The sequence below is a fragment of the Pinus tabuliformis genome, chromosome 6 (genome assembly GCF_031772625.1).
Source record: "Pinus tabuliformis cultivar Carrire ecotype Pingquan chromosome 6, CPIR1, whole genome shotgun sequence".
In the NCBI taxonomy this organism is placed as follows: Eukaryota; Viridiplantae; Streptophyta; class Pinopsida; order Pinales; family Pinaceae; genus Pinus; species Pinus tabuliformis.
Genome location: NC_142292.1, coordinates 2,040,049,415 through 2,040,062,342, shown reverse-complemented (window position 1 = coordinate 2,040,062,342; position 12,928 = coordinate 2,040,049,415). Strand labels below are relative to the sequence as shown.

General features: G+C 37.3%; 1 protein-coding gene and 1 non-coding gene across 2 annotated transcripts in view; both read left to right on the top strand.

The window, feature by feature from the left end:
* The window catches only part of LOC149267437 (plastidal glycolate/glycerate translocator 1, chloroplastic-like), a 92,978-nt gene extending 81,985 nt beyond the window's left edge, over window positions 1-10,993 (top strand). The window contains exons 5-6 of the mRNA XM_089398823.1: window positions 10,128-10,237; window positions 10,766-10,993. Of these exons, the coding sequence (XP_089254949.1) occupies window positions 10,128-10,237; window positions 10,766-10,978 (323 nt within the window). The 3' untranslated portion in view covers window positions 10,979-10,993. The remainder of the gene's footprint in view (window positions 1-10,127; window positions 10,238-10,765) is intronic.
* A 917-nt stretch (window positions 10,994-11,910) lies between these two features.
* Window positions 11,911-12,018, top strand: LOC149267436 (U6 spliceosomal RNA). Its single transcript, XR_016261277.1, has one exon. It is a non-coding gene; the product is annotated as a U6 spliceosomal RNA (small nuclear RNA).
* Window positions 12,019-12,928: the final 910 nt, after the last annotated feature.

The window sequence follows — 12,928 nt, the reverse complement described above, 5'->3', positions numbered from 1 at the left end:
TATGGGAGAAATAAGGAGAAACTGAAAACGGGGGTGGGAAAACAGAAATTTCTACAATTGGTTCCCTTCTCCCTCTTTCGTTGCTGCCCCAACAAAACTCGGATTTGGATTTCTTTGGCACAAGAAACTCTCTAAGGAACAAGATCCTCTAGACTCCCTTTGAGCCCTGATTTCCTTCACGAAAATCCTCCGGCCAAATGTTGAACCGCTCCTCTCCAATCCTCCATGCAGCTGCAACTCGAATCTGGATTCCTTGGCAAGAAATCTGTCGAGGTAGTGATTCTCTCTACCTTGGCTCTGTCTCCTCAGACACTGTTCTGCTTCGACAGAAACAACGTCTCACCAGCTCCTCGAATCACAAACTGCCCACAGCTCCCTAAGCTCTGGCAACTAAAGAAACTAAGCCTTTCAGGCTCTGCGCAATCTCGACAACGGCTGAATCTGCCCCTCTTGGCCCTGAGAAAGATGACCGGGCATTACGTAGGTCTGATTTGCCCCTCTGCCTCTGTGTTGACCCTCCTTCTGGCTCGAAATGATGACACAAGCTCTGCGTCACTTCTTCTGCTCTGAAACATCGCTGTCTCTCGGGACAGCTGCGATTATTGCAAATTTCAGATTACTGTTGGTGCCTTCAGTCCTCCTGTGATCTATAATGCTCTGATACCATGTTGAAATTTCTAAGTCTGACACATCAGAAATCCCTACTGCATTATCTGGTTTAATTTCTCCTACTTGTTCATTCCATTAACAAGTTATTTATGAATATAAATACTGAAATAAACACAAATGCAGCCTTGACTCATATACAGATCATCAATTGAAATAACTGAGACAATCACACAAGGGACACCTTTATTTTTGGACAGTCATCCCCGGAAAAACCCAATGCAGAAAATCGGTGCAACAGACATGAGGGTTTTATTATTATGCAGTTTCTAAATACAAATAGGGTGCCAGAAATGGCTTACTCAACAGAGAATGTCCTCGGCAGTAATACCTTTCCTCAGAGGTAGATATTTCGGCTGATCAATCACTGGATGAATGATCCCACAGTAGCTATGGTAGCTCCTTAGCTAGACAGCAAAAGCTGCTCCAAGCTTCTCTACTGCTCTGCGTCACTCTGCAGGGACTGTGTCACCCTTCCTAGCTCACCAGCATTCAGTCTTCCCAACGAAAAATATCTTGGCGCTGCCTCTTGGCCTTGCGTCAGTTCTGCTAGCCTCTGCGTAGCTCCCAACTGCCTTTGCGTCAACCTCTTGAGGCTTTACGCTGTCTCTCTGGCACTATCTCTACCTCTCTGCTATGTATTCTCGGCCTTGTGCCGAACTGACCTTCGCTGCAACAGATCACTAGCTCAATTCTCTCAGCAAAACCCTGCTTCAAAAAATCGAACTGACTGATCAATTTGGTGTATCTCCAACTAACCCTCAAACCTCCTCTTATACTTTTCCTGTTGAGTCTTCAACGGTCGGGATTAAGTCCCTAATCAGCGGCTAAGATTAGATTTGGCTTGATCCATGTCATTTAGAACATTGTCACCCAGTTTTATATTAATACCCATTAATATTTTAATTTTCCTAAGTTTAGATTTAGGAACCCAAAATATTAATTATTTTAATATCTTCCAATCTGGTGGAATTTCCCTAAACGATTTTGGGTCTTGGAGATCTTATGTGCCTTAGCCTCTCCACCAATTTTCATGGCTAGAGCACATCCAATGCTCTACCATAAATCAACAGTTTGAACCCGTTGATGATAATAGCATCAGACAAACACTTCTGCATAGCAGTGTCTAGATTTGTGGAAGTTGTCCAAAAGGACCCTTAACGTTAGCAATTACTTTGTTTAAAGAAATTAATAAAGTAATTGGCTTTTATAAGAAAAAGTGAGATAATCTAATGAAATGCAAAAGTTATTTGTATTAGGGAATTAGATGAATCTCAACCATTGATCTTAAGTGAAGCTGAGATCTAATCTCAGCTGTCAATCACTCCGGAGATTATGGTTTTGGATCTAGTCAATAACTCAAACTTATAAAATAAAGGCTAGGCTAGGGGAGAAGACACATCAAGTGAGCACAAGGCAGTGAGATAGTGAGATCTCAATGATTAGGTGGAAGGTTCCATATCAGCGAAGCAAGATTGAAGGACAGGTTTTGAGGTTTGATCAGTTGAATAATTTGCGAGTTTTAGCTGTTGTATTTTTTTTATCACAGGACAATTTTCCTAGGAAGAGAGCCATTGTATGCTGCTGATTTATTAATGAAACAACGGATTTGAAGGGCAGAAATTCATGTGAACATGTGTATAGATTGGTGGTTATTTTTGCTTCTGTTGTTTTATCATTTTATTTACGTGCTAAAATCTGAGCAGTGCTTTTATTCAGCAGAACTGCAGTAATCAATTAATTTACAGCAAGGTATTTATTGGACAATAACTAGGTAGTAGCTGGGGTTGGGAAAATTAGCGGAGTCAACCTATAGTGGCCTGGGGCTGACCTACATGTTGAGTTAAAATATATATCTGTTTGGTTGGCCAAACTATTGGGGTAATTTTGGATTAAAGAAAAATATTCAGTTGATCCCTAATTGAGGATTTGGTCCCTTTTTTTGGGTTATAGGTCTACATTTGGAGGTTTGGAAGGGGCTATCCCATTTGACACACACTTTGGGATTGCTTATGTGCTTGGAGAAAGAATCCAGCCTTTTGAAAACTTTTTTGGATAGTGCATTGGGCATTTTTGTTGATGTGGCAAAAAAAGGGAGCATTGGAGGGCCTTTGGAAGTTGGATGCCATGTCAACAAGCTCCTTGTACTCTTCATTTATGAAAAAGGGTCTTATTTGAGAGCCCATGTCCCTAATATTTGTACATGTAGCATTAGAAGCCCCATCAGAATTTTGCATTAATGTAGATTAATTAATTTGTGGAGAGGGCCTTTTGCCTCTGCTTAGGCTCATTTAGGGGATTTAGCTTAGAAAATATTATTTATTGTAATAGAGTGGATGTTCTCTCTTGTAAATAGAGAGAGATCTCTCTTCATTTTCTCATGGAGTTTTGGAGGAGAAATCCCGTAGCAATATAATTTTTTTGCGATTTTTCTCTTGTGGATTTGGTTATGGGTATTTCAAGGTAAGCAAATTGTCTCAGGGGACATATTTTTGCTTGGAAGGATTTTCTCTTGGATTGATAAAGTGATGCTATGGTGAATTGTGCTATTTTTATCCAGGTTCTTCTTCTTGATGCACCATTGTAGAAACAAGGTGTCTATGAAATTTTGAACTTGATATATTGAAACTTTTATGGCTCTAAAATCTACTTTGCAAAATTTGTCACTAGGTATCCATCAAGGAAACTTAGATTATCATACCTTGACTGTAAATCTCCAACTGATTGAAAGTTGATAAGGTTTAGATTGAGAGGTTTTATCTTTTCTAAGATACTCCAATCATGTCTCTAGGGATAGCCTCACTCCTCTTACTCCATATGCCCATAAATGCATTGACAAATCAAGAAATTGATTCTTCATTCTTGATCACTTTATACAACTTTTTGTAAATCATTAGAAAATGTTTTGCTATGGTACACCTTGTGACCACACAATCTAGCAGGGGTCTTAGGAGGGCTACCTAAGGGACAACTACCAAACCAAATGGGAACAACGATACAAGGACCCATTGTCACTTCAGTCGATGTCCCCTGCTCTTTACTGACTTTCACCGATGGGAGGAGTCTCGGTCAATGGCAATGCACAAAGTGATTTCCAAAGTCCATTCAAAGGAGAGGCTCAAATAATGGCTTGCTTGGTTTAAAAGCAAGATAAGGGATATCCAAGAAAGGCTTATGGATAGGAGGCCTAGACCTAGGTGAAAGGGATACTCAATAGAGGAGATGTGCCTAGATCAAGGCTTCCTAAAGGAAGAAAGGATCTCTCTCAGGGTTTTGTAAAATAGTGACCTTACAAAGGTTTGGGACCACAAGAGAGACCTAGGGGGAGTCGACCCAAACTAGGCCTAGGGTTCAAAGGAATTCAGATGAATAAGATGCCCTAAGTCAAGCAAGGGTAAGATAGGTCAATGAATGGTTAACTTCCAATGCGTTTTCAAGTATAGTTGACCTATGGAAAGCCATTAACCAAAGAGACCAAGGGCTAGAAATGATGTTCGAGCTAGGGCTTGGGATTTCTCCAAAATATAGCCACGAGAATTCGTTCAAATTTGGAGGACACTTGGAGGAAACGCCAATGCAGTAGTATACCAACTCACACTTCAAATGGACTAGCCTAAATGCATTTCAGCCTAGACCCTAGGAGATCCTCTAGGGTTAGGGTAGAAAAGTGGAAAAAGAGAGAAATGTAGGAGTAGGGTGTGATCAACTAGGATGAGGATCAATGCCTCTCCAATTGGGAGAGATGGAGTCAAGAATAACCTTGATGAATGAGTTTTTCTCTTTCAAGAAGTCCTATGCAGCCTTCGCTAGCCCTAACGAAGCAACTACCTGTTACAAAGGAATTTATACTTCGCTTGGAAAGAGATGATGGATTTTCAAGGTTGCAAGATTAGACCAACCCTTAGGAACATTCATTCACATTCTCCAATGAATAATGCATGCAATAATACAATAATCCAGTGCTTTTAAGAATTTCGCATTACATTAGGGCACAAAAATGAGATTATCACAATATATTCCATACATTAGACATGCAACAACAATGAAATACATCAAAATTGCACTTACAAAAGAATGTGAGTATATCCATCCATCACAATTGCAGTAAAGAAGCTCCAAGACAAGAATAGTGAAATCCAAACATCAAAATGCATAAAAAATCTCCAACTTCGTCCATCAATTGCAGGTCCGAATTCTTTTACAAGAGATAATCCAAATTCAAGGGGTTTGATTTAGTTCAATTAGACTAATAAGCCCCTAAAAACAACTTTACTATGCAAATAACATTCTAATTAGTGACAAGCCCACCAAATAGCTTAAAAAGTACAACATAAGCCTTTCTAATGAGGCCGAAATGATTGAATCATGGTGCAAAGGGCCATTGGAAGGCCAATATATGTCCCTCATGTGCCAAAATGAAGAAGAGGTCTCCCAAAATCATGACCAAGTTGTTGGCCCCTTGGTTTTCAAGCAAAACATTTGTCGTGCTCCCAAATGGTTGTGGGGCACAGTGAATGGTCTCATGGGTCTCCAACTAGATCAAACATATTGATACTCCATCCATAAGGGGAAGAATGATTATACAAGCCCTCCCATGTCTCCCTAGATGAGACAAAACCCCATTTGGGCCCTGGATCATATGCCAAGTGTGTGGTGCAAGTATGTGGCCAACTGGGCAATGCGATGCAAGTGCATCATCATCTCTGCATTGAGTGGGGAATGAGCAAGCATAATGTGGTGCTGAAGAATCCCATGGTATGGAAATCAATGCTCTATTGTGGAGGAGGTCCATGGCTCTTAACGCACTCTACAAGTGCCATCACGATCCTCTAGAGGGCTCGGATCCTATATAGGGAGGCCAATCCCAAGGTGAAGACCCACCTGCAATCTTGTATAAGATCCAATGTGTCTCCTCACCTTCCAGTGTGACAATTCATTAGTACAATTGAGTAAATATGTTTACAAGTCAGGGGTCCAAGTGGACACTTCATAGTGGCATGTCCTTCCAAATGGGCTTTAGAATGTATAGGTGTTCGCAGGCCAAGAAGGAGGTTAATAAAGGACCCTATTAGGCGGTTTCAATCTCTAAGGGAGTGACAGGTCCGTGGTACACCCATTAAATGGTAGGAGTCATGTGAAATAATGAAGGAATGGAGTGGGGTAGCAGGGGAAGGCTCCAAGCCACATGCCATGGTAAAAGAGTAGCTATAATGAGGGAAGCCCACAAATAGGTGTATAGATGTAGGAGGGAGAAATCGTGGTACATGAGTTACCCCAACCTTTGTTTTTCTATCCTTCTTCATATGCCTATTGCCTTTTATTGATTTTTCTTTCTTTTAACTGCTTGGGGCTCTAGGGAGTGAGAGCATGATGTGTATGATATAATAGTGAATACCCCCTTAAGGTTGGGCAGTTCATCTCCCACCAGGGGTTGGGACAATCATAGGTCCCTGAATGACGTTGGGGGCTCATATAGGGGCCCTAGGAACCATGGTGATGGCCATAATGATAAGGGGTAGAGCTCATGTCTGGCTTTTGCCCATGTGCTAAATTTTTTGTTTTAGCCATCTTTTGCATTTTATGGTACATTTCTTGTAATAAGTGGCCAAATTATGCTTTTAACATTCTTTATGGTTGCATCAACTTTCGAGGCATCGTTCCAGGCCCGTCCTGGGAGGGGAAGGATAACTCCTTGTGGACCCAATGGACAAATGTGGACCCGAATGGGAAATATGTGAAAAGGGGTTATAATGAGTGGAGGGAGTGATGTATATGGTGTCGGGAAGCAGGACCATGCAGCCAAAATCGGGGTTTCCCATGTAGTGCCACTCCTAAAGCTAGTAGCCAATAAAGGGGATCCCACGAGACCAAGATACAAGACTAACCACCAAGTTGGACAAGGGGTCAAGAGCATAGACCAAGCCCATTATTTCCGCCGAATCCCCTCAATCATCCATGTCCAAATGTGTCCATGATAAGTAAGCAAAAATATCCAATTACATAATGAAAAGCCATACCTTCGGGGTTGGAAGGCCCACCTTAAAACATACGATCATAACAGATGGACGAGGGCACATAATGGCTGGCTCAGGTGGCGGAGAATGATGGCACATCGAGCTATTTGGTGGCTGGCTGCTGGCTACTGGCTGAAAACAAATCTAAGAGAAAAAATTCACCTATGGGGGTCACCCACAGGTGGTGGGTAACATTTGGCTCAAACTGGGATATGATTTCTCAGTGGAGTGCGACTCACGTGCTCAAACAGGGAGGTCATTAGAATACCAGCGATCTCCTAAGACTATAGACATGTTATCTGCACATCAAAGACAACACAAGGCGCAACATGTTTTAATAATTTTTTGATCGCCCATGCTTGGTTAGGCCATAAAACCAACATGAAATAAAATTCCTAATCTAAATGCATCTAATCTAACATGATAATAGAATATGATATTAGTTCTAATGCAAAAATCAATATGCAATGCATCCTACTCTAATATGCATATAATACAGTGTCAAGTGTCAAGAAAAGGGGTGATACGACTTATTTTGGCCAACTGAGGCCAAAGTTTGTCGTCAAGTCTAGCAATGTAATAATATCCTTCACTGACCTTACCATGAATCTTGACAGGAATAGGATTTTTATCCATCAACACTAGATCCCCTAATTTGAATTCCTTTTTAGGCCTCCGCTTCTTGCTTTATTTTTTATGGGGTCTTTTGAGGATGCAAACCTCTTGAGAGGGAAGGATAGGGGATGGTTTCACAACCTCAGGAATCTTGTAATAGGGAATAGGACCAGATTTATTAAAGCATGAGTTTCATGCTTGGGTCATTTGTTTATAGGTCAAAGCCTCGCGTGTAGGCTTCTAAGGTTTATGTCAAGTGTCCTTGACCATGTCATAATGTAAAGAACCCTTCTTGGAATTTATTTGTCAAGAATGAAAATTAGGTCTTGTAGGTCTCCTCCACCAAGTCGACCTCAAACTGGACAAGTCGGCCTAAACTAAGGGACAAAAACACCTATATAAAGGCAACAACTTGATCTCATTTGGAACACTCACTCACCAAGTTCAATTTGTATCTTCTGGGCCAGAAAAAGTGTGAATTTCATGGAAAAGGAGGAAGAAGGCTAGCGAAAAGGAGAGGTATCTCTTAGGCACTAGAAGTTGAAATTCTCTCTCTCTCTCTCATGTGTGAATTCACTGTGCTGCCGGGTTGAAATTCTACTGCTGGGTCGAAGTTCTGTTATTGGGGGTCGAAATTTTGTAGCTGGGAAATCAAATTTTTGGATTGTTGCTGGGTTGAAGCTATTGAATAAGAAGAGACTACTAAATCATCTTGGAAGGTTGACTTTGTGTATGAGGAAGTCTGTTGGTCTAAGGTCTTGGTCCATCTCATTTTGAATTACTAAAGGAAGAGTTCTTGACTAGGTTTTACCCTATATAGGGGTTTTAGCCCTAGCTGAGTGCCTACATCTGGTGTCCTTGATCTTTGTGTTTTGGTTTTGGTAATTGCTTGATGAACTAAGATAAAAGAAGAACATAAGAAAGGTAATAAGAATTCAAAGATATCACAAGTGATTATCAATATAAGAAAAGCTCCGCCTTTCCGATTTTCTAACACTCTACACATTGATGATGTCAGCATTCCTAGCCCTATGGCTCACACATGTGGGGAGATTCTTGTGTTTTTTGTCTAAGCTAGTGGGCTGGCTTGTAACCCACTTCATTATTGTGATTTTACTTGTTGATTATGGGCTTTTAGGCTTAACTGTATCTATTCCTCATATGAATAGAGACAACAATTCAATTCTCATCATCCCCTGAACTTGGCTTATTTCAGCCTATTAGTTTTGTGGAGGAAATTCGATCAATGAATGCATATATATATATATTTGGAGCTATTGTCTTGAATCGATGGATGGAATTTCATGCATGTTATCTTGTAAGTGAGAATTTTATTGGATAAATATTTTCTTTATGTCTAATGTATGGAATATTTTGAATCTAGGGTTTTCTATTCTGCCCTAATTTATTGAAAATTTATTTGATAGAATCTAGATATCATTGTTGCATACATTACTGATGAATAACATATGAATTAAGTCACATGACACGAGGACACGAGATACGGAGAACACATAAATACGAGTATTCGACATGAGACACGGAGGACACGTAAATATGAGTATTCGACACGAGACACAACGACCCTGGAAACAATGCACGAGGGACAAATTATATATAATATATATATATATATATATATTAAAAAAAATACTAAAAGATAGTGCCTAATCCATATACTAGCAAACCAATGTCCGAGCACGAAGAAGGGCAAGGGGAAATCATAGAGCACTGCATTAGTAGACTCATGAGTCATAGGTGAACGAGTTTGCTAATGGGTTTGAGAAAGAATTCTTGCTGATGACATTTCTTTCTAGCACCATTGACAAAGGTGCATGGTTCGTGGACAATGGAGCATTTCATCATATGATGGTTTTGTGGGAGTAATTTGTGGGCTTGAGAGAGGGTGACCTAGATCTTGTTATCCGAGTATATTTGACCATATTATGCCATCACTTAACTTGAAATCCTATTGCCACTGTCAACTATCATGACAGTTCAGATGCTACTAACGACCAATTAGATTTGTTTTAGAATTTCAAAATCACAGTGAGTTCTGAACCTTGTATAACCACTGTATTAGTGTCTTGGGCCGCCATTATCTTTATGCATGATCAAAGATTAAATGATTTGATTAAAACTTAACGGTTCCAACCTTCCACCTACCCTTCCTAGCCGTGAAGGTGAAGCTAAGTTGAGCTGCAATAAAGGTTAACAAATATTATTAGGTTTTAATTCCCATTGGACTTGTGAAGGTGAAGTTAAGTTGAGCTCCAATAAAGGTTAAACAATATTATTAGGTTTTAATTTCCATTTGACTTTAAGAAAATAAATTATTTGATTATTTCAAAGGGAATTGTATTATATATAATGACAGTATTTCTGGAAGATGTAAAAACGATATTTTAAATATTATTTTCAATTTCATAAAAGGTAATTAAATAGCATAAAGGAATTTGGATGATATTATAAAAAGAGTACATATTCCAAAGTTCAATAAAAAAGGTTATAAATAAAATTTTATTACATTTTATTAAAAAATTTAAGTCATAACAAGGGACAATTTGAAAATGGAGGGGGAAGATTCTCTTTTGTAATCTCAACTTTTAGGTTTTTTTCATGAATATTTTTGTGCAATTCATTAGCTTCATAGCCTAACACCTTGCAGGTAGGATTTATCTCTTCCATCTTCCCTAGATTTTATCATGTTCCAGATGTCAGTGTGTTTCAATGTGTGGATGAGAGTGAAGTATCTTGGATTTTTATTACAATTACGTATTCCTTGAGCCTTTTCTGCATTGTGAAATTGTGAATATATCCTTTGATGTGCAGGGGCCTACTTAACTAAAAGTGCAACCAATCCTGGTGCTGGTGATATTTTGATGGGATTTCTTGGATCTGTGATTCTTTCATTCGCTTTCTCAATGTTTCGTCAGAGAAAGGTAGGGATGTACTTTATTTTCTACTTTATTGTTTTATCACACTGTATATTTAAGTTGAATTATGTATGACTCATACGTGCTTGACACTGGATAGCCTAGTTTCAGAGAGTCACGGAGGTTATATTTTTGAAGGTTTTCTATGCACGTTTCTATTTAGTAAGCTCCGATGTACATCCTACTCTAGTTCCTGTAGTTTGAATGTCCCCAGTTTGTAAGCACTATGTAGCAATACAGAACTGCTGCTGCTGTGTGGAATTATTAACGACTGTAGCCATTTGCTGACATATATGGCTCTGTAGTAGTCTATATATTCCAGTCCTGACTCCTAGTCTAGAGCAAATTGATTGACTCGTGTTTGTGTGTTGTAGACATACACTAGAGTTTAGACTCTGATGATAAGAAATGATCTGCGAAGATAGAAACAATTGATTGGACTACAGCTGAAATATTTTTACGTTGAGTTTATTATAGTTTGTAAATTGATGTTTGGATATTTGTAAAATTGCATCATCTTTCATGTGTGTCTAGCTTGTCAAACGGCATGCTGCGGAGATCTTCTCAGCTGTGGTGGCTTCAACAATTTTTTCTCTGTACTCAACAGCAGCTATGGGCCGAGTGATTGGACTGGAACCAACCTTAACTGTTTCCATTTTGCCAAGATGTATTACTGTTGCACTAGCATTGAGCATTGTCTCGCTTTTTGATGGTCGGTTTTTTCTTCCCTTACCTCTTTACATATGATGAGCTTGCTTGTATAAGAATCTCTTCGCATAAGTCATAGCAGAACAGAATCTCTAGTGGGCATGCTTACTATTCAACGTTCAATGGTTTTCCTACCCCAAAAAGTATTCTCGAGTTGCAGCTTTGTTTTAGTATTTAAAGATGGTGATGCAATCTTCTGCAATCTTGGGAGTGCTTCTGGTTTTTGAATACAGTACCATCTCCTAATGCTTTCATCAAACCAGCATACATGTACTGGAACAGGAAAACAATAAATGAAATAGCAGTATAGAAGAATCTCAACGAAACATCGATTTTTTTGATCTTTCAGCTAAGCAAGCCGAGTTACAATGGTGGAAAGGAGGAAAATGCTTTGAAAAGTTAGGCCCGAAGGAAGTTATTCTTAGATTTATTTCTGAGGATCTCCAGCTCAATTATTAAAAAGTAACTATTACAAAATTAAATAGGGTGGATGGTTTGTTTGTTTGTTTTTTTTGGGTCATATTTTCCGTTTTAATTGGTTTAAAATTTAATATGGATTTTTTTGGAACGGTTTAATTGATTTAAAATTTAATATGGATTTTTTGGAATGACGAATTTGAATGGCAAATTTTCCACAATCTGAGTAATTCATTAGTTTTTCAAATTTATCATTAATTTTTCGAATTCATATATATAATCAGAAACTTATTTTAAATAAGAAATATCAAGATTTTTTGAATAAGAAAAATCAAGATTTGATCAAAATAATTTTATGAGATTCCATTTTAAAACTCTAATATGATTAGACCATATTTTTTAGCTAGTCTTTATATTTTTTTTAGTAATTATTAGAAAAGACATTGAGAAAAAATTAAAATAACGTTGATTATTAATTTTTTAATAACCGTAATCATTGGTTCTTTGGTGGAAGTTGTCTCGACTTTTGGTGGTAAGTTGTTTCAATTTTTTTTTTTTTCGCTCCTTCAGAGACATCTATAAAATTGGAACTATATAGAGAATATTAGCCTGGCCTCTGAGCAAGGATGACAGATATTTATCATTAAGTAAAAAAATGTTGTTTTAATTTTCCTATGTTTTTTTAAGTTGGGTCATCAAGTTTTGGTTGTAATTTTTAATGTGAGAAATTATGTTTGAGATGTGTTTGATTTTACTCCCTGTAAGTTTATCAGTTCATTTTCAAATATTTATCATTAAGTAAAAAAAATGTGTTTTAATTTTCTTATGTTTTAAGTTGGGGGATCAAGTTTTGGTTGTAATTTTTAATGTGAGAAATTATGTTTGAGATTTGTTTGATTTTATCCCCTTCAAGTTTATCAGTTCATTTTTTTTCTTTTTTTACCTTTTGTAATGACTTTTTCAATGAGACTATTTAGTTAACTTCATTAAGTAAAAAAATGTTGTTTTAATTTTCTTATGTTTTTTTTAAGTTGGGTCATCAAGTTTTGGTTGTAATTTTTAATGTGAGAAATTATGTTTGAGATGTGTTTGATTTTATCCCCCTGTAAGTTTATCAGTTCATTTTCAAATATTTATCATTAAGTAAAAAAAATGTGTTTCAGTTTTCTTATGTTTTAAGTTGGGTGATCAAGTTTTGGTTGTAATTTTTAATGTGAGAAATTATGTTTGAGATTTGTTTGATTTTATCCCCTTCAAGTTTATCAGTTCATTTTTTTTCTTTTTTTACCTTTTGTAATGACTTTTTCAATGAGACTATTTAGTTTTCAACTAAGTTGAACCAACGGCTATGTAAAATTATGTCAACTTTTTTATTATTATTCATATTGAATTCGAATATAATATATATCAAATTTAATAGTAGTGTTGAATTAGAATGGAATATATATTTATGATAAAATTAAGAATAATAATATATATTTTTAATTTATTTAAATTAACTTAGTCCTATAAAGTAAATTTTTAATAAATATTGATCAATATTAATTTATAATAAATATTAAAATATTAAAA